The sequence below is a fragment of the Neolamprologus multifasciatus genome, chromosome 9 (assembly GCF_963576455.1).
Source record: "Neolamprologus multifasciatus chromosome 9, fNeoMul1.2, whole genome shotgun sequence".
Classification (NCBI taxonomy): domain Eukaryota; kingdom Metazoa; phylum Chordata; class Actinopteri; order Cichliformes; family Cichlidae; genus Neolamprologus; species Neolamprologus multifasciatus.
Window position 1 is genome coordinate 10,781,633 of NC_140447.1, and position 24,387 is coordinate 10,806,019.

Below are 24,387 nucleotides of genomic sequence, written 5' to 3' on the forward strand. Positions count from 1 at the left end.
ACACCTCAAGGTCAAGGTCAGAAGTCAAGTTTTCTGAAAATCTTGTGAATGCAATAACCTGAGGACGAAGTCACCTAGGATTTTCAAGTTGATACCATAGGTGCATCTACTAAAAATCTCAGATTAGTTTAAAAGTCTGCGACATTGACTGCAAGGCCAGAAGTCAGAGTTCAAGTTTTCTGAAAATACAATTTTTTTCAGAGGTTCAAAGGTGCTTGGACACACTTTCTGTAATTTTAAATATATATATATAAATGGTTTTTAATACATTAAAATCTTTTGTTAGTTAGCTATTGAGATGCTCGGCCTGGGCTTTACTTCCACCTTCAGGTGCTGCTTGTGTGGGGCTCTCTCTGCATTTGGTTTTACTTCACTGGGTTGAGATCAGAGACTAAGACACTGAAGAATATCTGATTTCTTTGCCTTGAGAAACGTTTCCTGAGAAAATTAACCATCCATAAAATCTTAATTGTCTGTAGGTACATGACATCACCAAATACAGTCCATCTCAGAGAGTGATGCCGCCAGCTTCCTGATTTCTTTCAGTCTGCCTTGTTGCACCGAGACACCTTGCAAAGTCCTTGAAGTTTTGATTTGACACTCACCTTTTTATCTTCGAAAATGTGACAAAAAGGCTCGTCCCCCCTGAGCGTCGGTGGCCTGTGAGTGACACCAGCGGATGTTATATGACAGGAGAAGTCTACCTAATTACAGCACTTTCAAAGACATCCATTGCCGTTGCAGCTGAAATGCCTTTGCTGAGTCGCAGATTCCCCATAGATAAATTCCACGCTGTTTTTGCTACAGGGCAGAAATAAAAAAAAATAACACACCCGTGGCCCCTTTAAACACTTTTTACCAGTCGTTTCCACAAAGCACGTTACAGGGGGAGATAATCCAGTGGCGGTAGATGGCTCGCTTCGAGGTATTTCGGCGATGCTTCATGGTTGGGTCAGGCAACAGCTGCTGGAGGTGAGATATCTAGGATGAAGTCCTCTCCCCAAACGACATCAACTCTATTTTAATTCTCCACGCAGCATGGTGCATTGACACCTGGGCTGAACACATGGTTAAAATTAGGGCCGCTGTAGGAGACCTTGACAAACAAGTGACTTTGACTGAATTCATCAGGGCATCCCTGGAGTCACAAAAGTGTTTTAGGAAAGTTGTATTAGTTTTAATTGTCCATATGGCCTGATTTCAGTTTTTCAGATTTCCCTAAAATGGTCTTTCTCATTGTCACATATTGTGCCATCTATAGCGTATTTTATGGTAGCGTCATTGTCTCTAATGTGTTAAACTGAGCTAGATTTGTCTGTGTCTGGAAGGAGCTCAGTGTTTTTAAAAATTCATGCTTTGGAAAAGTAAAATATCACAGCTTAAATAGTGTCTTTTTTATTATATTTTCACAAAGAAATCCCAGCACCCGAACGTAAAAGTTAAAAAAGGCATAAAAGGCTTCACTTTTTCATTTCACTAGATAAAACCACATTTCACAGAATAAAAGGTTCTGAATGGAATTTATTCTTGGGATTTGGATGTGAGTTGGTGGCTGTGAGCAAAATCGGAATCAATTAATCGGGCATATACGAGCCAACTTGCCAGGAAGCAAGTATCTGTTGTTTTTGTTATTGATGCATTAGCAGAACAATCAGTGGCCCTAAGTTCTTTTCCTCCCTTTGAGTTAAACTTGGAAAAAAAAAGGAAAGCAAAAAAAAAAAAAAAAAAAAGCTGGAGCAATGGCTTGAATATTTTAGGTTATGGATGAACTGTCGAGTGTCTGACAAGACCCACTATATAAACTTTGAACACAGGCTCTCCGGGACACATCGATAGTTGTAAATATTTAATTTGGTGCCTCCGACAATGCATGCCCACTGAAACAAATCTTTACCAGATTGAATTCAAGATAAATAGCACGGAAATATCGCAAAAGCTGATACACAGACTTTTATGCTATCATTTTGTCAGGTTTGCCTCTTTGGGGCTTTCGCTTCACGTATCGCGTATTAATTTATTTGAAGTGTCAGCAATTTTAAGAAGTAACAGAAGCTGCGTGCCCCTTTATACTGCGTGTGCAGTTCTAATTAAGATGGGAATGCATTCGTGGACATCATAAACACATATTTCTAGTGGTTAAGTTTGACTTTATTTGTATATTAAAAAAAGGCAGATTAGTGCGAGACTGTGAATGCATGGATTATAAAAGCAGCCATTATAAAGTACATGAAAGCTTTAAGTGAAAGGCATGATCTATTGTCATGATATCTTTTTGGATTATAAGGCATTTGTGTATGAATAGGTTCTAATCGAACAGCTGCTTTTGTGAAAAAGCAGAACTACACAATATTACTATGTATGCTATATGTACACATCCACACAAACATGTCTCTGTGCAGATTATTATACAGTTATTCTATGCAGGCTGTGCTTTCTTGCAGTCTGGACTGAAATGACTTTACTGCATTTTATTGAAATGTTAATGTAGTCTCAGTATGATTTTTCCAGCTATAATAGAAATTGTGTTTTCTAAAGACCTTCTTTTTAATATATACAGACATCATTTATAGCGAAAAAATAAGAAAACTTGCATATTCCATTTGTCACTTTGATAAAGTCATTAAAGCTAAAATTGTTGTCACTCACACTTAATGACTTAAACCAGTATTTGTTGTTCTTTTTCATTTTCTCAAGTTATTTGACAATATAGTCCACAGCATTTGTTTGCCGATATTTCTACAATGTGGCTAATTGTCATTATTTAATTATTTATTATTTCCAAACAGCTACTAAATTTGAATGGATGATTTCTGCAGTGATGCTCTTATGATGTGGAAAAAAAACAGCGATCGCATCTTTTCTTTCGTAGCATGAACAAAAGATCAACACGGGCTTAATTTTTTAACCTTTTATTCATTTAAATTCTCAAGTGTTAAAGCAAGAACAAAACATTTATAATGTCCTTTGGTGGGATTTTATTACACTTTATTAATACTGTATATGTAAACTGATATTCTTTGATGCCAGCACGTTGCCAATACAAAGGAAAATCAACTGCACAACGAAAAGTAATAAACAAAAAAAGGTGAAAAAGGAAGTGAAAATAAAAGAGAAAGAGAGAGAAAAAACAACCCAACTGCTTCTGCATTTGAATGACTTAAATAGATACAGGTTGCCTTTTTTTCAATCACAGTTCGGCAAAGATACAAAAGGACTACATGACTCTCTTTTTTTTGTTGTTTTTTTGTTGTTTTGTTTGATCTGTCGAGAAAAGAACTTGCAAATACACTGATGGTTTTCTATGCACTTCTCGTCTGCTCAGGTGAATACTATCCCCTGACCATGACAGTAGGGAGAGTGGTGGCTCTAAGATAGAAAAAGAATCAGACAGCTTCACTGGAGTATCTTTTCGGAAGAGAGGAAAGGGGGACGAGGGATGGGACGGGGGATTCTTACATGTGCATCACTAACATTGGACAAAAGAATCTTTCAACCAACAAGGGTTTTACAGAGTAACGTTCACGAAAGCACAGGTCAGTGGCGGCGTTTGGGGGTGGAACTAGGATTGGAGGGAAGGGAGGGGGGTGAACGAGAGGATGAGGCCGAGCTCGAAGGAGAGACAGAAAGATAGAGACAGAGAGGGATCAACGTGGGCGAGGTTTTGTGTCACAATGTGGCAGTCCGGACAGATTTCCTTCTATCCACAATGCACTGACAGCAAAGAATGCGTCCTGGGGTTTTTCACCTCTTTCTGTTTGTTATCACGCTGAAGTGTAACGGGTTTGTTTCTGAGGCCAGTCTTTGCCATTCAGCGGGGACAAGTTTGCTTTTTTTTGTTGTTTTTTTTTTTTCTTTCTTCGGCATCAGTCCAGCCAACATTAACAACGCACAGAAGCATCCCAAAGGGGTCGGCGGCCACCGTCGGCTTGTGCGAGAGCTGATTGGTCGCAGCTGTTGTTGCCGTGGCAATATGAGAAGAAGTGAACGAGTCTGTCATCTTTAGTTATCTCCTCTCAAAATCGAAGGGGGCTCGTGTACTGTACCTGGTATGGCTTTTGGGGGGAGGGAGAGAGGTAGGGTAGGGGTTGGGGTGGGACTCACCATTCTCTGCTCATTTTACTTTTGTTAGGCAAACCCTCAGTTACTCATATTTCTAATAATATCTGTATTTTTTTTTTTAGAAGTATAGTTTTTCTTTTTAATTATTTCTATATATTCTTTGAAATTAAATGAAAAGTTTCTGCACTCATTTGACTGGCACATTCCCTTTATTGTCAGTGCGAGTGTCCATTGAGTCTGGAGGCGGAGAAGCTCAGAACATTACAGTCCAGAAAGCTCATGGTTGTTCTTTTTTAAATGGTTGTTGATTATCTGAAAGGGGAGGGGGATGAGCTTGGGTTAAGGTGGAGAAGGTGGGAAGTGTGCGACTCCCACCAGGTAATGGGTCTCTTTAGAGCACAGCGGGCCGGCAGGAGGCCTCTCTCAGCAGAGCCGAGCCTAGCAGCAGCAGCAGCAGCAGCCTGGAGGTGGATGGAGGTGTCAGGTGAGCCTGGCCTGAATCTGGGCCCCCACAGCCTCCGAGCTCTGACTCGCAGCGGCGCTTCTCACACAGCAAACCCGTATAGCCCGGTGGACAGTTGCAGCGGACGTTGCTGATACACGTCCCACCGTTTTGGCAGCGCAGGAGTTCGTTGTCACACACCCGGGCTGCGGTGGAAGCAATGTAAAGACAGGAAAGACGTGTGAGAATTTAACACACAAACACGTGTTTGGGTGACACTTTACTTGAAGTGTGTTCTGGTGCATGAAGGAGATTCTCTTCTCATTAGCTCCCATTATCAAACATCACAGCAGAAGCTTTAAAGATGGCCAATTATGGAATCAAAGACTGACAAAAAGTGTTCTTCAAGTAAAGCGTTGCCACATTTTAGTCTATTTTTGATGTCTATGAAATCTTAAATTTGAAAATATGCTTATTTATGGTCTTGATAGTTACAGTACAGTAAATATGGAGACAAGGCTTAGCCCAAAGACTGGAAATTGGGTTATACTGTCCTAATTGTGTAGTCTATAATTTCATGGGTGGTTATTTGCCCATAATCTATACACCAACACATGCTGCCATTAAATTACAGTAAAGTAAATGTAGTTAGATTTGGTAGCCTAAAACCATTAATCTTCCATGTAGCTAGCATGATCTACAACAGTGTACCTATATGAAACTGCATTCCTCATGATGTACAGGGGCTTGGTCTTTACAGCCTCACATATCTACCCCACATTTTTCTTGTTTTATACGGGAACGCTGCCATATTAAGCATTTTGAGAACCATGCTAGCTGCTGTGCTGGTGGCTACTGCACGGCTAAAACTCATCACTGTTCTTGACAACAAAAACAAGTCTAAAAGCAACCTAACAGAATTTACAATCAGTACACTGCTGAATTAATCACTAACTTATCAACATCCCCTCAAGTCTTTTCATAAGAGAAACTATTGACAATCTGTGCAGCTAAGCTAACTGCGTACTAAATGAAGTAGGGCAACATAACTTCCCTTAATGAATTGTGGGTCGACTCAAGCAAAAGAGTCAGATTTCTTCTATGGCCACTCAGACACTAAACATCTCTCACAATGACCTCCATCTACATTTGCATGTACCAAATCCTGACACTACATGACCCCACACTGCCAAAGTGTGTAGTTTTAGGGAAATGGCTTCTATAACAACTGAAATGCATAATAATTTTAAGTTTGGACATCACCCCTTAATAAGTAAGTTTCATGGGTGCTGGTGGGCAATGCTCTTTGTCTTTGAAACCTTTGAGCACATTCAGATTAGCTGGCACAGCCTGGTTTTGATCTATTTAATGTGCAGAGGCTTAGATCTCTTAATAAACTCAAGAAATCAAATAAGCATATTTCCCAACATGTTCAAGTATTGATTCAACATTTGGCACATTCTGGATTGTAAAATGTATGAAATATAGATTATATGTCAAATCTAATAATTAAATCTAGTAAAATTATAAAATTAAATTAAAGTATTAAATGAAATTGACTATTTTATATAGGAAAATAATTAAATGTGATGTAAAATTTGAACAAAACACGTTTGTAAGACAGCGAAAATGTTGTGTAATGTTGTTGCTTCGAGCTGTGGTAAAGATGTACTGTACACAGAGGCTGAGATTAATCTTAGGCGCTATACTAATAAATTCTAATGAATATATACACATGTAATTAAAAGGTGGTGAACACTGGCTTTATCTTTTAATCACCTCTTAAAGAGTATAATGCCACTCGAAATTAATTTCACAGTCTTTTTTCATCATTATTACTTAAATGACTCTGAAACGTTTCATATATTCCCCATCAGTTTAACTTTACAGCCTCTAATCTTTAATCAACACCAAATTTCAGATTTCAGGACATTTTTTCAGCATCTAAAAAGACGCGTCTATTTGTATAATACCAAAACCGTATTCAAGCCCCATCAAATCAGCTACGTTACAACACAGAAATGCACACTTTCCTCAAAGCCTGCGAGGCTTTCCCCAAACACCACTGACTTTAGACAAACTGAACGTCAGGTGAAAATTGGTGTATATTTAGAGCTGGGACACCGAGGCCACTCTATTCCCAGCGGAGGCAAGCTGTCAAGCAAGCTGGAGGCAAACAAAGCTGCGCTGCACAAACTAATAAACCAACAGAGACAAATAAACACTGATAAACACAGGGGCCACTTCTGCCCATTTCAGTCCTTTATAGGAGTGGAAAACAATGCGGTGAGCAATCTATGAACTCTATGGGACATAAATATCACAAACAAATATAAGACCTCTCTCCTAATAATCAGGATTGGATGCATGCTGTCTCACAGGAATAGCCAAATAGAGCTTTGATGGGAGCCTTGTTAAGAAACATTGACTGTGCGAATCCTATTTGTGTTTCGTGGGAGAAAAGAGAGCTGCTGTTTGGCTCAGTAAGTTTCGCTCCAGGCCACAGCTCACCAATTACCATGCACAACTACATCCAAATAAGACATCTGAACTCTATCTTTGTTCCCCCTGTTTTGTTTTTTTCCTCTGACACATCAATTGCATGACCACCTCAACCACTCAGGAGAAACTACAGTAATGAGTCAATATGAGACTGCAAAACAGACTCTTTCTATGGAAAGCCTTTGTTCACTTTGATTGCTTCCTATGATGAGGCAGCGGCTAAACTTGGTAATTAGATTGTCTCCTCGAGATGACAAGGAAGAGCGATCAAATGTATTAATTAAAGAATCACGAGGCCTTGATATGATCAGTACACAGGAGAGACTCCTTTAATTAGACAATAACCTTTCGTCTCGTCTATCTTATCCTTCCTTGCTGTCACAATAGAATGATAACGTGAATTTCTAAGAATATTCAGACTGGCTTTTATTCAGAATGTGCTCTAAATTGATTAGAAAAATAATTGGAAAAAAGACGCTGGACACGGTGGTGAATGCCCACTTTTTTGGACTAAAAATCTCAAACTATCCTAGTCTGATAAGATATGATCACGTCTTTAAAAAATCACATCTTTAAGGCCAAAGCAGACTTGCTGTTTGATATAAGCAACGTTCAGGAAAGTAATCCATACTTACAGACAACCACTTCCTAACTTGTTGATTAAAGCTTGGAACATTTTAAAGGTGAGATTCGATTCATTTGTCTAAATTTGAGGTAAAAGCTACATTTTCAGCAGTTTGATTGGTTGTTGATAGGTTAGGCTTCAGTCACACTGGACTTTAGACTAGTCAGTGACCCCCATTGGAAAAATGTGTATCCCTGCTCCAATCAACATGTTTGAAAATATACAGCGTTTACTTACTAAGACAAATAGTCTCTGATTTCACTGTTTCAATTCAGTGTAATTCAGTTGTATTTTTATAGCTTCAAATCACAACAGCAGTTACCTCAAGGTGCTTTATATTGTAAGGAAAAGACCCTATCACCATATAGAGAAAACCCCCAAATTCAGATGATCTCCCATGAGCAAGGTGACAGCGGGAAGGAAACATTCCCAGGCTCAAGGATGGGAAGTCATCTGCAGCTGCCAGCTGGGGGTGAATGGAAAGGAGGACAGCAGAAAGACTGCTTAGCAAGAAGCTGGCAAGTGTTTGCAGACCGGAGTGTGTGTTCCCAGTCACCTTTCTCACTCAACATGTGTTAATAGACCTCTCTGCATTGAATTGTACTTGTTATTAACCTCTGGCTCTCTTCCACAGCATGTCTTTATCCTGTCTTCCTTCTCTCACCCCAACCAGTCACAGCAGATGGCCCCGCCCCTCCCTGAGCCTGGTTCTTCTGGAGGTTTCTTCCTGTTAAAAGGGAGTTTTTTCCTTCCCACTGTTGCCAAAGTGCTTGCTCATAGGGGGTCATACTGATTGGATTGTTGTTTTATTTCTCTGTATGCATTATTGTAGATTCTACCTTACAATATAAAGCGTCCGGAGGCGACTGTTGTTGTGATTGAAAAATCGAAACCAAAACTGAAAAGATCATATAGAAGTTCTTAGTGCAGCACTGTATACCTCTTTGTGACTGATTTGCGACGGCCAGCAACCTCCCTCACCGACAGGCTGGCAAATACATATTGTTGCCTAGCAACCAGCTGGGTACAGTGGGGGAGGCCTGCCTGAATGAGGTTTTTACAGCAACTACCACCAACCTCCAGCAACCACAAATTTCTCCATAGCGACTGGTGGTTGCTAAGTGTTTTTTTTCTTACTTTCAGAATAATCCCATTAAAATAATTTTAAGAATCTTTCTGTTCAAAGGAAAATTTAGTTCATTCTAAAGGAAGTTTTAGGTCATGGCTATTCCCTGGAAGCAGAGTGATTCATCAGCTGAAGGGAATAAAGACAAATAGATAGTGTTGATTTAAAAAAAAAAGAAAAAAAAGAAAAAAGATCAATAAAGTCATCAAGATATAAAAAATAAAATAAAATAATGACAAACAAGAACAATCACATTCAGTGTTGTAAGATTGAAAACACAGCAGAAGTAGGAACATCTTGTCCCGCACCTTTATCTGATTTCAATTTCTCACATTAACCATTTTGCATTACTGCACATAAACAGAGCCGGCACAGGCTGTAAAAGACAAGATTTGTTGTGTTTGCTTTTGATATGAGTGATAATATTTAGAGAAGGGGCCGATGAACTAGGTGCGCCTGTCTGGGAAAGTGATGTGTTTGACGAGAGATTTAAGTTTTAATTGCATTTTTTCCCCGATCTGCATGCAGACAGCATCTCGTCAACGCACACAACTCCTGCAGCAGCAGCGGGGATGCAGAAGAAGGTCGAGACTAAAAAGTTTTCCCATTTCAGCCATAGAATCACTCAGTGGTTTTGGACTGACATTATTCTGGGGGTTTCTTTCCTACTTTAGAGGACATTTTGTGAAGTGAAAGCACTGCTGTGGGTGCTTTTGTTGCTCATTTGCTGTTGGGGCGATGAATCAAACTCCAGTGAAAAACTTCACATTTGTGCTACTGCCAGAGCAGCAGAGCCTGGAATTTTTTCAGTGACCAAAAAAACAAACAAACAAACAAACAAAAAAAAAAACAACCCAAAAGAGAAGAAGAAGAAGAAGAAAAATCAATCTCTAGAGGAAAAAAATCCATAGTCAGGAATATAGCAATACTATGCTATTCTTTTTCTCGATATGAGCATACTAATACAGTCTCCATGACATTTACAGCTAAAAGATCCCCCTTCTTTGGATGTTGCATTCTTTGAAATGCCACCAATACTTTGATCAATGTAGAAAAGTCAGTGCACAAGCAGTAAATTACAACCTCAATACGAAGGCACCCCTTTGCCTTTTATTTGTAGGCAAAAGATATTAAAGCAATCAAAGTATGTTTGTGCTGAAAACATTGAGATATTTGACCTTTTCAGAGACTGTCTTCAAATTCATGTGATGAGAATGTCTCTGAGCTAAATCTTAAAGACAAAGAAATATTTACATGTTAAGACATTCTGGATTTTTTTGTGTCACTATTTTAACCAGGGAGAAGGTGTAGATGTAATTGAACTTCTTTTCAGACCGACATTACTATGCAAATCCCAGTATTATACCTTTCATCGTGTCTGGAGCGGATCTTTAACTTTAGCAGCTTTTTAAGTGAAGTATTACTCAGACCTCTTGGATATAGAGTTTGAAGTTTTGAGAGCATACAAACACTTCAAACAGTAATGTTTGTGGATTTTCTGATCACTGCTTCATCTGGCAAATACAAACTGATCTGCTCCGTGCTCACTCCCGCTGTGTGTGGCTTCCCATCTGTTTACCTTGGCGCCGCCTCTCTACGAAAACATTCTTTTGCCGTTTTAAACGTTTTCACGTTAAATGCTTTTTTCCTGCTTTTGTACCACTCAGCGTTCTCGGTACATCATTAGGTTCGGGTTGTGCGCCTCACGTTGCGGGTCATGCTAGGACGCCTCTCTCTCACCTTTTGTTTGAAGCAGATTTTTTCATGCTGACAGTGTCTTTGCACTGTACACAGAATATATTAGTACAGTCACAAAAAACAGCGCATTTTAATGAATGTCTTTCTGTGTCAAGAACTCACGAAGTGACTCATTTTACACTGAATTTAAATCACAATGCAGCAGACTTTAAAGCCTTCTTTTTCTTAAGTTGGTCGCTAACAAACACTAATTCGGGGTGTCACTAATTCGCTATACACTCAATGGGAAACACTTCTATCTGCTCGTGTTGTATTGATACAGTTCGCATAATGAAATCGTGACACTTAGTGCATCTCAGAAAAGTCGTGACAAGTGCTGTAAGTGGCTCTTTCGGTGAAGCCCTTTACTTTAACCAATCTCATCTCTGTCCACAGCACCACAGATAAAACAGAACATACTGAGCGCACTTTGCCTGCCTTGCATGTTGAGTTTGCTGTTGTGAAAAAAGTGATACTTTGCCTTATATGGAATCGATTTTTATTTGTGCTATTTTAGTTACTCTAACATTATTGTAGGGTCTTTACTTTACAGTATGAAGCACCCTGAGGTTGTTGTGATGTGAATATTACGCCATGTGTTTTAAACATGTTCACAATGATATGCCTTCTTTTGTTTTTTCACAAAGTTTACACTGTTTATTTAGTGGGTGTTTCCCAATAAATTCACTAATTGATAACACGAGATTACACTCTACTTATGCTGATGATCTCTTAATATCCACATGAAGAAGCACAGCCCATATGGAAAAGAAATAGTAAAAACATATATGATTTACTCATGAAAGTGGCCACTTTCTCATTACTTTCATATATTTTTTTAGTAAGTATACAAAGCATACAAGTTTCATTATATAATTTTTCAAGGGATCTTATATGTGTTTTCACTCTTGTATGCTTTTCATACAAGTTTCATACAAGACAGATAAAAACTTTATAAGATTTATATATATCTTTTCCATATGGGAGGAATCAGCTTCAGGTCATAAATGTTTTTTTTTCCTGCACTTTAATGTTTTAGAATGATATATATTCAGAGATTGACACTTAAACTTTCTAAAATAGTGAAACTAGAGTTTCTGATATTTTTCTCTCCAGTCAGTAAAACTCAGACATCAGCCAATCCTAGTCCAAATATTTCGGATACACAAGAATGATGCTGAAACCTGAAGCAAACAGTGGCAATGTAATTCACAGAATTAATATCTAGCGATCAAACTTGTCTAATGAAGAAGGCTAGAATAAATTACACTACTACAAATTAATTCTTTAAATTAAAATTTTCCCTTTTTTTGGCTTTTCTGTAAGATGTAATAAAAGTGTGGAGTCGCTCTTTAATCTCAAAATCACGTCCTTGTACTCTATTGAAGCGCCTCGTTTAGAACGCCTTTGTTAGTCGGGACAGAGATTAATGTTGAGCTGCAGGAGGCGGGCAAATAGATGTCACTGCCGTGTTGAAAAGGCCTATTAATCTGAGGTAACTTGATACAAAGATGGGTCGCGGTGGGTGAGCGCCAATTAGAAGCAATTATCACCTGTTCTGACAAAAAAAAATCGACGCGAGCCTTTTTAAACCAGCGCTCGACTAGAAAGATAGATCCAAAGAGGCCTAGTAATGCGTGCCTGGAGCATAAACAGTGTTTGCAATGATGTTTTCAGTCTTTAAAGTTCTTTGTCAGAGAGTTAAAATCCATCATCCTGAAGTGTTTACTCTATTTTGTCTACCTCTTGCAGGTTTGTCACTGAGATTTGACTTGAAGGAAACAATGAAAAATTGGTGACATTTGAAAAAAAAAAAAATACATAGGGCATGCACTGCAAAATGAGCAGAGGAAATATAAACTGTAGACAGTAATAAATGGGCTGGAACTCAAAACAACCTGCATTCCCCTTTAAAAGAAAATGTTGATGTTGGATGACATTGTCCTGTTGTGGACTGTGAAGGGGTGATGGCTACTCAAACAGATCACAGGCAGCCTGTCAAGCAGTCAATATTGACTCAGCTGTTGTGTTGCTGGTGTGCGACACGCCTGAATAACTGAGTTACCGAGCAGCATGCATCCCGTCATTCCACTGCTTTCTCTCTATTTGAGCCATAAAGGGCGCCTGCTGATTCAACGCTGGTAATGCAGCCACAGCGAGTGTGAAATGCAGGTACAGGCTATGAAAGGAATGACTTCGTATATATCGGGTTAGGTGGTGTTATGTGTTAGCTCTGTGTTTGTCAAGGCAGCTGGGCAGTCTTGCACGTGTGCGGTGCGTTTTTTTTTTTTTGTTGTTGTTTCTTTTTCTTCCAGCCAAAGCTTCAGGAATCACGCAGAGAGAAAAGACATCAGAGAGAGAATAGAAGAGAAAGACACAGCTGAGGGGGAGAACAGTCAGGAGCTGCACGGGGAGGGTTACGGTTCTACTTACATTTGCAGCCATTGTCCCACAAATAGCCGGGCAGACACTCCTGACACTTAGGCCCTGTAGTGCCCTCCTTACATATACAAAATCCTGTGCCATTACAGCGATCATTGACTGAGCCATAGGGATTACAATTACATTCTGGAAAAACAAAACACACACATACACACACAGGCTGGAGAAAAAAAGGGTAGTGCTTTGACTTCCCAGCACAAGTCTAGGCTTTTCACAGCGTGGTCTGCGGTCCTCGAGCTCTAGCTTAAGAAGGTGCTCGATTATTATAACTGGTAAAAGAATGGGAATAGATTTAAAGACTCATACAGGGAAAAATGCTACCATTTCAACTGTAATGGAGACAGAATGAGTGAGAATGAAGCTGGCTCTAGATACATGAACATTTTCTATTCATTACAACATACTTGTAATTAATATAGCATTAATTTGGCTGTTTTAAAGAACACAGCGTGCAATGAGCAGATATGCAAAGCACTATCAGTAGCTTTGATTTTTTTTCTTTTTAGATGGACAAAGTGAGCCTATCTGAACATGCTCTTCCAAAATCTGAGTCATTCAAACAGGTAGAGGTAGCAAAAGATGGCAAGAGAAGACAGGAAATGTGATGAGAAGGTAGAGATGGATAATGATATGAAACAAAGATAAAGACTGAATGTTCCAGAGGAATGAGAGAGTACATTGAAATGGGCATTGTAGTAATATGTTCTTTAATTCCCTCTAATTTTTAAATGGCTCTGTAGACTTATTGTTATCCTTTGATATGAATTTGGCTTCATCTTTAATTGCCTATTACAAACAGAAGACAGCGGTGCTCTGGCTGCAATTTGAACATAAAGCGTATAATGAAAGCAACACGCCCAGTCTCTAGTGCCTCACACTCAACTGACCTTCCCACTTTTCCGAGCACCTGGAACACTCTGCAGTCAATGTGACACTTATTTTGACAGTCCCTGACCATCACATTGCGCCTTCTGTGTCTGTGCTGGCTGCACGCGGCTGCGCCCGAGTGACATCCAGGGGTCAGGCAAGAGGAGAGAGGTGACGGCAAGTGACAAAGTGGGGGGTCAGCGAGAGAGGCAGGGTGACGGCGAGTTTGGCACGCAGTAACGCCTCGGCGACTTTTAATGCCTTGTGACAGGTTTCAGCTGCTGCTCCTGAGGCCATTTCATGTATATGACATATGCACTTGTGTGGCACCTCTGACTGGCGGTGTGACTTCGCTGCAACATTTCTCTCAGAACTCTTGTTGCTTGTCAGACTCCCCCCTCAGGACTCACAAATGCACCTGGCACTGAGCGCTGTGACTTCACACTACATGTGCTAGCTAAAAAATTCAACGGGGAACCGAGATACTGCCCTAGGAACCGTAGGAAACGCAATTTTTACACATAGACAAAGTAGATAATGCATTTTATGAATGCCTGCGTAAAAGCCATGAACAAAATAACAGGAACACCAAGCGGAAATGGCCTTTTACCTCAGACATGACCATAAAGGCTTCACCAGCGAGTATTTTGACAATACTGAATACATTTGCTTGTAAGTTCCACCACCAATTTTATGTAGCCTACAGTACTGTGCGAAAGTCATAAGTCACCTCCAATTTTTTTTAATATTTTGCTAGGAAAATGGAGAATAGGTGCGGTGATTATTCAAACATGTAATCATACATGGGAATGAGTATATGGTATAATCATCTTTATTCTTCAACACAGCCTGAACTCTCTTCAGCAATAGTTCTCTTCTTAGCAAACTTCTTTGGAAGTTTGCTAACTTCTATTTCCTTCTCTGTCAAGATGATCCCACGCTGCTTCAATAATGTTGACGTCCGGGCTCTGGGGAGGCCAATCCATGACTGATAGCCTCCCACTGTGTGCTTTTTCTATCCAGGCATGCTGTCAGTGTGTTTGGGATCATTGTCATGCTGGAAATTCTTTCTTTCCAGATGCTATTGCATGATGGATCAAAATCTGCTGGAACTTTTCTGCAATTTTTTCAAGATCCCAAACACCGCTGGCTGAAATGCAGCTCCAAACCACGACAGAGCTTCTACCATGTTTACAGATGGCTGCAGACATTCAATTTTGTACCACACTTCTGGCCTCCTTCATACATATTGACGATGTCCAAAATTTTTAATTTGGATTCAAGACTCCATCCAACCTGTAGCCACTGATTTTCCGTCCAGTTCTTGTATAATTTGGCAGAACCTCAGCTCCCCCCTTATTATTTACCTTGCTTGATAATGGCTTGTTGAGAGCCACTTTTCCACTAAGACAAGTTGAGGGTTTGGTCATCAGCAGTTCAACTAAAGAGCCAAATCGATCTCTCAGGTCCTTACAGGTGTTTGCTGGAATTGATTCTTATTTCCTAAGGACATGACTTTCAGATACTGTTCATCTGCTGCAAATAGTTTTTTTTGTAAGTTCTGTCGCTTCTTATTTTGTCCTCCACTTATCTGCTTTCCTAAGATTTTATAAGGGTACACATGATGCACAGACATGCCAAACTTTTGGCTAATAGCTCTTTGAGAATCTACTTGTTGGTGCAGAAATACTATTTGATATCTGTTAAATTATGTTGTCCTTGGCATTTTATTTTATTTTTTTTGTAGATTCCACACCTGGCATCTACTAAGAAAGTGCCTAAAAACACAATTTAAATTTGGTTCTTTCCCATTTGTCTGTAATTTTGGACACAACAGTGATTCATCCCGTAGGTTAGGTGCCTTTTTATGCTTGAATGATTCATATGTGTTAAGAGGCTTAACCAAAAAACACTCCTGTGTTTTGCTCACTATTGCTCAAAACCACTTTAAACATAAGAAAATCTGACTCCTGGGAAGCAAAATATTAAAAAATGAAAAAACTCAACACTTTTGCAAAGGTTACCTTTGGACAAAGCAAGACTAAATGCTATCCTTAATCTATAAGGTCCTAAGCTAAGGCAACATGCTGCTGTCTGTACCTTAATAATAAACATAAAGACATAACAGTGCTCTCAGTTTTCTTATCTAACTCAGCTGTATCCTAAACGATTGAACTGTTTCTCCTTAATGACAGAATTTGTACAGAAAATTGTGACAAGGCACAAACCTGCTAACGTTTCAGATGTAGCTGTTGTGACCATTTCACACTAACCCATTTCTAATCACCATGCAGCTATTCAGGAGGACATTTATTCCTCAAATTATAGTTTTCTCACCTCGCCCACATGCTAAACCTTGAAAATAGGATCATTTTGGCTTCAATATACACATTTCAAATAAAACCTAGCTAGCAGCAAGAGATTACAATAAAACACAATATATGAGAGCTAGTAGGTAAAAATAAAGGTATATTTAATAAATGGTAAAATGCTAATTTTAATATGATGCTAAAGACTCCCTTAAGCATCACCTGCTAACACCCAGGCTAACAAGGAGATTTATGAGCAACAACCTTGTGTGAAAGCAGAAGAAGCAAAAGAGGAAGATGACTGGACATGGAAACAGGAGAGTGTATGAGTGATGACGTGTTGGGGATGAAACTGACAATTTCTCTAATGAGGAGTCAGAGACAGGAGGTGAGGTGAAGAGAGTGTGAAAGCGTGGTGGCGGTGAAGGGGCCCGGATGGGGGACTGACCTATGCACACATTTTCATCGTCCAGTTCTGCTGAGGCATTGCGGTAGTAGCCCAGCTTGCATAGCTGGCAGTGCTGGCCCCTAGTGTTGTGCTTACAGCTCACGCAAATGACGGTGTTTAGCAGCTCGATATAGCTGCATCGGTTGGAGTGGCCGAAGCATTCGCAGTCTTGCAAAGAGAGAGCAAGTGTGAAGTGAGGAGGAGAGAAAAGAAGGAGAAAGAGACGCGGGCAAGAGCGCTGGAATTGTTGCTTTTGCAGCGAGTGCTACGGCGGTGGGGTTAGCAAGTCTGATGGAGGCTCCGTGGCATGCGAGGTTAAAAATGGAGATGGTATGAGGAGAAGATGTCGGGGGGGGGAATGACAGGTAAGGTTGGTCGTGATTAGTCTCGCATGGGCATGGCCAGAGTTAGAAAAAAAAAACAGAAGTTTCACATAAAACACCACGGCGTTAGTAGAGAGGTCACATCACTTCAAGCACACCACAGCACGAGGCGACAAAAGGCTCTGAAATGACAGCACAGAGACACGATCACATCAGGAGCACCGCGCAGCATGAGGCAGGTCACACCATGAATGAAATGGATGTCTCAGCCGCTGAGAATGGCGTGTGAGGGAATTTAAAGGTTTTTGTGTAACTGAGCTCTTAATGTCAGCGGTTATCTGGTCCGAAGAGAGGATGAGATGAAACCTTTGTGTTTTCTTTTAAAACCCTTTGCAATGACTGATGCATTACTTATCTTTAAAACCCTTAATTCATCCAACAAACATTTCTTAAGTAGTTGTTTTTTAGTCCGACCCAACTGAGTTTTCAACAAGCAATCAGCAAGGCAAGTGAGTGTGTGGTGAATTGCAGCTGGGTGGGAAAGTGACATTGCCTACTATGCAGTCATGCTTAATTAGATATAGCTATATTGAGTCGAAGCTGCTACAATCCATGATACTCACTGGCAGTCCTGCCCTAAGGCGTGTCCGGCCCCAGCTCTGTTCCAGTGAGGATCAGCCCGTCACTCCGAGTGACCACTGACACCATGTGTCACAGCACAGACAGATGTGACCCTTAAGCCACACTGGCAGCTGCTTGGACAGAATGCCCACTCACAGCACCAGGATAAAGTGGTTAGTGCAGGAGGCTTTCGTCCAAGGGATTGTGTTTATTAAGAATCTGTATTGAGGTCAGTTCTCTTTGTCCAGACACTAATAAACTCGGCAAGGCTCGGAAACGAAGGTACAGCAAGTCCAGTCCACACTACCTTTCACCTAAATCAGCAAGTCTTATCCAAATGTAAGCTAAGGTCCTCTACATTAGATGCCTCCCTCTTGCAGGCATACTCTCAGAAGACAAATAATCTCTCCTTTCTAGAAATAGGCTAAGGTTATAAATCATGCGCGCACAGGGAATAAAAAGTCTCAGGTACATGTTCCCCCCAAAATAGTTGTAGCCTCAAACACCCACTTTATTTTCAGTGAAAAAAAGAAATGATTCCAAGGGACTTTTATAGTGTTTAGAATACGATTCCACAGATGCTCTGAGCTGGAGATGCGGATACAGAGTGCTCTAGCACTGGGGTAGTGTCACAAGGGTTGGGGGAGGGTTGGGGGGGGGGGGGTAGCTCACGGGTTAACAGAAACATCAGTTCATACAGGAAGAAGGCTTTGGGTGTCATCTGGGATTGGGTGGGGACAATGTGGGAATTCCAGAGCTCCTACCTCGCTTGCTGTTTGCAACGTGGACAGAAGGGGCAGTGGACAATGCAACTTGAGGAGCTACTAGACAAATTAAAAGAAACAAACAAACAAACAAAAAAACCCCCATGATATTGCAATTCAACATAACACATGTAATGCCAGAGAATTAAGGATACCAAGCATCACGCCTAATAAAAATATAACAATAAAAAAGAAAAGAAAAGAAACATACGCAATAAAGATGAATGATGGCATTGAGAAATAAGGAGTGACATTGCCAAGTGAAGCTGGCTGCGTGTAGCAGCATCTGTTACAAATGCCTTTGATTCAACAATTCAAATATTATGGACCCTCTTTTACGCTTCATTTCATTAACAAGTGCTTAGTATAATTCAAAACTGTCTGTGTATGTTTCCCCAGACAGAAACTATACCCTGACAAACTACTCTCCACCTCGTTGGAGGCCAGCCAAGAATTTTCACACTATAAATTTGTGCACAGCTGCGTGGGTAAGGAAACTGGCTAGTAGTGAACACATCAATCCCCCCCATTCTTTTACGGCTATAAAGCAAACAGTGGGGAAAAGGAAATAATGGGCCCGGCCTCTGCCATTGTACCAGGTGACATAAGCCCTTGCCGCATACATTGTGAGCGCTTGGCTGCAGTCATGGAAACACAGAGCTGAACGGTTGTGCGCTAGTTGTGAGGCGGCTGAACACGGCATCTACATGATGGATTAAGCTAAGATGAGCCCAACACTTTCAAAAAAAGACAAAAGTGAAACCTCTCCTGCTTTTCTATCTAATGAGCTAACACGGTGCTGAGAGCTGAGCACCTAACTGAAACAGTGTTAATGTAAAAATCAGAGCTGCAGCAACCTCTTGAGCCTCCATACTGAGTGCGACAGGCTGACTTATAATGTTTTGGGGCTTTTCAAGAAGCCAGGAAAAAGGGAAGGATAGTTTGGGCTACCAAAGAGTCATTTTTGACAACTATATAAACACCTGAAGTAAATGAATCTGCAAAACAAAAACATAATTGTTGCATAATCTTAGATGCCTACCTTCTTTTCGGTTAGCGACACCTAGGGATGACACATTCGGCCGAACTGCGTGCAATTGAGAGAAATCAGGAGTTAATGACGTGTCCTCGTGCGATGCACTTTACAGATCATCTAAAGAGGGGAGACTATGTGGTAGTGGACACAGACAACTGGAGATATGAACATGTCCAGCATGACTCAGATCTGTAAATCAGGAAACAGCACGATGGGGGCAGGGCTGACATGGACGGGCAGAGAATGCATCCAAAGAGCCATTAAAAGGACGTCGGAGAGACGTTGTATGTAATTTGTGTGACGTCCATGACCTTGCTGTGCAACTGTATGTTTATGGCAATGGCAATGATGAGTGGGAAAAAAAACAACTGAAGAAAAAAGATCAAGAAAAAAAAACCAAACTCAGTTAAACTTAGTATTTAGGTCATGATTTATGCAAGGGACTCTATGTATAGCAAATGAAGACGTTAGGGGGCATTTTGTTTAATTCATCACATTGACTGAGTAATCAATATCTAATTACAGTGTATTTCTGGTGGAGGAATAACAATGAATAAATAATGGCAGGTGTTGGGACTTGGAATGACGGACTGCTGTGGGTAGCATAACCTCATAATTACATACAAGTCAGTATTTCCGTGTCAGGGAAATACTTTGCGGTTGGAAATGGAGAGGACTCAAGCAAAGGGAGGAATACGGATAAGTTTCCTCATCGTGCCCCTTCATCTCTTTACTTGATCTTTCTGTCCTTTCGCTATTGACTCCATGAATCATGCAATCTTGGGTAATTAACATCCAGCGGTGTCTTGGCAAGAAGCCACTTACTCTAACTATGTGTGAATAGAGAATATGACTGCTGTTCACCAAGTGCAATCTTTTAAATAATGACTTTTTTCCCTTGTGAAATAATGGTTTCGAATCTTTTTTTATTTTTTTTTTGTAAGTGGGCTGGATTTCAATAAAACATTAGTTTTGAGGTTTGTATGTCTTTACAGAGTGACAGTCGCTTTAAATACCCTCAGTGCTGATTTCAAAACTGCTCGAACAAAAGAAGGATTTGATTCTTCGTGGGGATTCTGGCATCGGTGACGACTTTGACGTCTCCGCTGGGTCTGAGTCACACGAGGCACAGAATGAAATGCTGTTTGAAAACGAGATATTAACAAATAAAGAGCTTTTTAAAAAAGCTCTTTTTTGAAATCTACTTTGAAATACTTTGTTCGTGTGATAATCACTTAGCAGTGAAGCCGTTTTGTCAAAACAGCTGCAAAAAGCAGGCTCTGCCAGGAATATTTGGAGGGGAAAAAACGTGAGAACGCTGCTCTCTCTAGATCTGTCGAACAGCTGATCTAATTGCTAAAGTATGATGATATTTAATCACAACCTGTTTCCAAAAAAAGTTGTGGTGCTGTGTGAAATGTAATTCAACATAAAGCACAATCCTTGTCAAATCATTTACCTGAAAACGGCACAAAGACATTGAAAAAAAAAAAAAATCCAGGTTTGATCATTTTAAATTTGCTGCCAGCATCAAGCAAAGAAGGCTGAGTAAACAAAAGCCTGGAACCTGTGTAGCATCAAAAATAAAACAAAGTAAGACAAAAATATTAAACATCTCCTAACTAATTGATTATATTAGCATAAGGTCAGTAACACGACCGATTATCAAAAAGAGCAAGAAAGCCTCTCAGAGGTAGCGATGGAGAGGCGTCTGCTCCTCTGTGTATTACTGGGTGTGCAAACAGTTCAACAACGATTCTCGGTGCTAAATTTGAAAGGGATTTAATAATACACGGTACATAATATCATCAGTAGATTCAGAGAATATTGAGACATCTCTTTACATAATGAACAAAGCTGCGATCTTCTTGGGCCTTCGAACGGCACATTTGGTTCTGGAAATCACTGCATGAGCTCAGGAGCACTCCTGAAAGCCGCTGTCAGCAAACACAGTTCAAAGCTGCAAATACCGGTCAAAAGAGCCACGCTAAAGGAGAAGACAACAAGAAGTAAAGAAAACTGCCTTTTTCTGAACCTGAGCTCATTTAAGATGAGCTGAGGTCAGGCATTTAATGTTATCTGTGCACAGTCCAAAATCCAGCCTTCATGCACTGGGTACTTTGTAAATTTATAAAGTAATGCTATGAATGTTAAACAACTTAGGCAACAATGCTGGCATTTTATTTTCTTTAGAGAAGGTTTTGCTTATTTCGTGAAGATAATACAGCTCCAGAAAGTCTCAATTTATTGTCTTTGTACCACTTTCAGTGAAATATAGTTTATAATCATAAACAATAATTTTATTTTCATTTTACACATTTCCCAAACTTGCATTTATTTTTTTCATTTTTTTGGAAACAGGGTTTCTGTGTTGGCAACTGACGGGATGTAATGCACATCTAGGTTCCATTAATTATTTTGTTATGGGGAATATTCAGGAGTGAAATGAGTGGTGACGGATTTTAATCAATGCCATACTTATAATGAAATGCAATCTTGCAGAGCCAGAATTGTTTTTTAAAATATTAATTTCACTTTAATGGTCTGCATTAGGCAATTCTGCCTAGCTTAATAAACTTGAAATAGAATTGAGGAAAGTCAATAAGGAATTCAATTACCTTCAAAAAACAACATAAAAAGTGGAGGGCTTTGTTTTTTCTCCCCCAAACAGTAGCTTTGTTTCCAATCCTTAAAAAAAAAAAAAAACCTCAAGGACATCGTAACCTTTTTCCCCCCTTAGCCTGTTCTTACTTTATTAATAATGCGACTTAACGTTGGTTTGTGTTTGCGCTGAAAATGGCCTCATCCTCTTCAGTGTGCTTAAAAAATAAGACAGTCAGCATGTTTCATTTTATTGTGTTTTGTTGGTTCTGTGGAAGGCTGCTGCAACAAGACAGCCACTCGTGAGAAATCTAAATCCCCGTGGGCCAATCTGGATGAGAAACGAAGACTTTGGTTTGTCAGAGTGTCCTTTCTACATCGCCCATCCCCCCTCCCCAAAACACACACACGTACACACACACACGCACTTATCGGCATGCACACCCGCCCTGATTTGAGGACAGCCGTTGGACATGGTCTGGCCTGGCATTTTGGAAGGGACGGAGAGGATGGATGTGCAGCAGTGAATATGTACGTGTACACAGCATGTATGAAGAGCATGCCCACACACGCTAAGCACTAATAATGCCGTGCATGAAGACGAAGCACAATTCGGAGGCAAGCAGTGCAAGACTGTAATTGGGTTAGGGTGGTGGGGGTGAAATTGGTCGTCTTGGCCACATGTCCATTTCTGACTCATGACGTCATAGCATCAGACTTTATAACAAGTGTTCACTTACTGAGTAAGCTACCACACTAAAGCCTGATTAATAACCACCCGGGAACAATCCCTACGTCGCTCGCAGCACGTTTTAGGAAACTTGCCCAGAAGTCGTCTTAGCCTTTAAATGATAAAAACAAGACAAGCACACATGTGTCCTTTGGGGAAACTTGGGTTGGCTTGAGCACGCAATTGGACATTAAATGAAAACAATTTACTACTGAGCTTAAAAAGAGCTCACAAATAATTGGAAATATTGAAAAATGCTGTTGATCTTAATTTAACAGGTAACTTCATCGTAGAGGGGGCAATTTATTAATCAATCCGCTGCCCCGGGAATAGAAGATACTCATGAAGAACAGGGCGATGGGAAAAAAAAGAAAAAAGATTAAGGCGAACTGAGCCAGGCTGTGAATGCACTTTGACTTGTTCAATACAGTCCTATGTTTCCTGCATCACACAGCCTTCCAGGCAGCGGTAACTTGAGACATGGCACCTCTCTTCTTCCTCCTCCTCCTCCTGAGGGGCTACTGTTTGACGAAGATAATACCAGCCGAGGCGCTTGCGGCTTATATTAAAATGACCTCCTGTGACATTACACTGTCAGAGAGGTCTTGGCACTTTAATAAAGTCTAGATGCCATTTATTTATAATGCATGGGAGAGAAGGAGGGGGGGGGGGAAAAAAACAAATGACATTTGCCATGCAGAGCCAGGCAAGTATTATCTGGTCGAGTTGAATCAGGATAAAGTAAATTAATATGCCCACATTATGACAATATAGCCCCCAGCTATGGCTTATCCCTCCCCCTAACCAAAAAAAAAAAAGGTTAGTCGACAATTGCTGAGTGATTTTTCACAAGATTGGAATCAGAAATGAACACCTGGCAATGGGTTTAGGGGTGTATGGTGAAGAGTAGGCAAAGCAAAGCATCAAGCAGTCTTATTGTTTACTTGTAACTGTTTACTTACTAACTGGACCAATGTTACTAGGAATACCTGCAAGAGAGGAAGAGAAAACAACAATTAATATTAAGGCACATAACACAGACATTAGAAAAAGATACTTTTGCCATCCGTCTTCACGGGGGACTGACTTCCAGCAGCAACATCCGTGATTCATGCTGCTGAACTCTACCCCTGAAACCACGACATCTAAAGCAATGCCAGCGGTGTGCACCATGATTTAACGCCGTTGCCCGTACCCGTTTATCCTTACGTCTGCTTGGTGTCTCGTGATTTTCCTCTGTTATTTGTCTTTTGATGTGTCTGCTGTTGGCAGTGTCAGATAAGGTCACTGCTGCCCTCTCCCACAGCTAAAGGTGCACACCCCTAAATGTCACAAAAATCACTGGAAAACCCATGTCAGGCTCATGACAGTCATGGGATACTTTTGTGATTAGTGAACAGTGCCTGTTTTCATGAGAATTAAGTTGTCAGCACGTATTCCAACACACGCAAATATCAAATGACATCAACTCAGTCTCTGACACCAAAGGAGGACATATCTTATCCTGTTGCCTAACCGCCCATCCCTCCGCCGAGCAATCTCTTGAGCCAGGCGGCTGCTGAGCAGATAATGCAGTCTGTCTCATGCCCACGGTGACCAGATCTCTCCCACACCAGGACACTGGCTGGCTGTGGATCTGAGCACGCTAAGACGTTCACAGGCTTCTCCCGCCGAATCAACCGCTATCATCTTGGTTTGGGTTTTAATTAGGACCTCAGGACCGAGTGACGCACATTTGGGGCCGCATCAGACAGC

General features: G+C 40.5%; 1 protein-coding gene across 6 annotated transcripts in view; it reads right to left on the reverse strand.

The window, feature by feature from the left end:
• Positions 1–3,748: 3,748 nt before the first annotated feature.
• Positions 3,749–24,387, reverse strand: part of ntng1a (netrin g1a) — a 118,608-nt gene continuing 97,969 nt past the window's right edge. For 2 of the 6 annotated variants that reach the window (XM_085172240.1, XM_085172239.1), the window contains exons 5-8: positions 23,595–23,621; positions 16,558–16,725; positions 12,925–13,059; positions 3,749–4,707 (exon numbers count right to left, since the gene is read on the reverse strand). In XM_085172240.1, coding sequence (XP_085028366.1) covers positions 4,451–4,707; positions 12,925–13,059; positions 16,558–16,725; positions 23,595–23,621 — 587 coding nt within the window. In that variant the 3' untranslated portion in view covers positions 3,749–4,450. Of the gene's footprint in view, positions 4,708–12,924; positions 13,060–16,557; positions 16,726–18,265; positions 18,326–19,307; positions 19,353–23,594; positions 23,622–24,387 lie in introns of all 6 variants that reach the window. The other 4 variants (XM_085172242.1, XM_085172241.1, XM_085172243.1 and 1 more) reach the window with 4 other exon arrangements.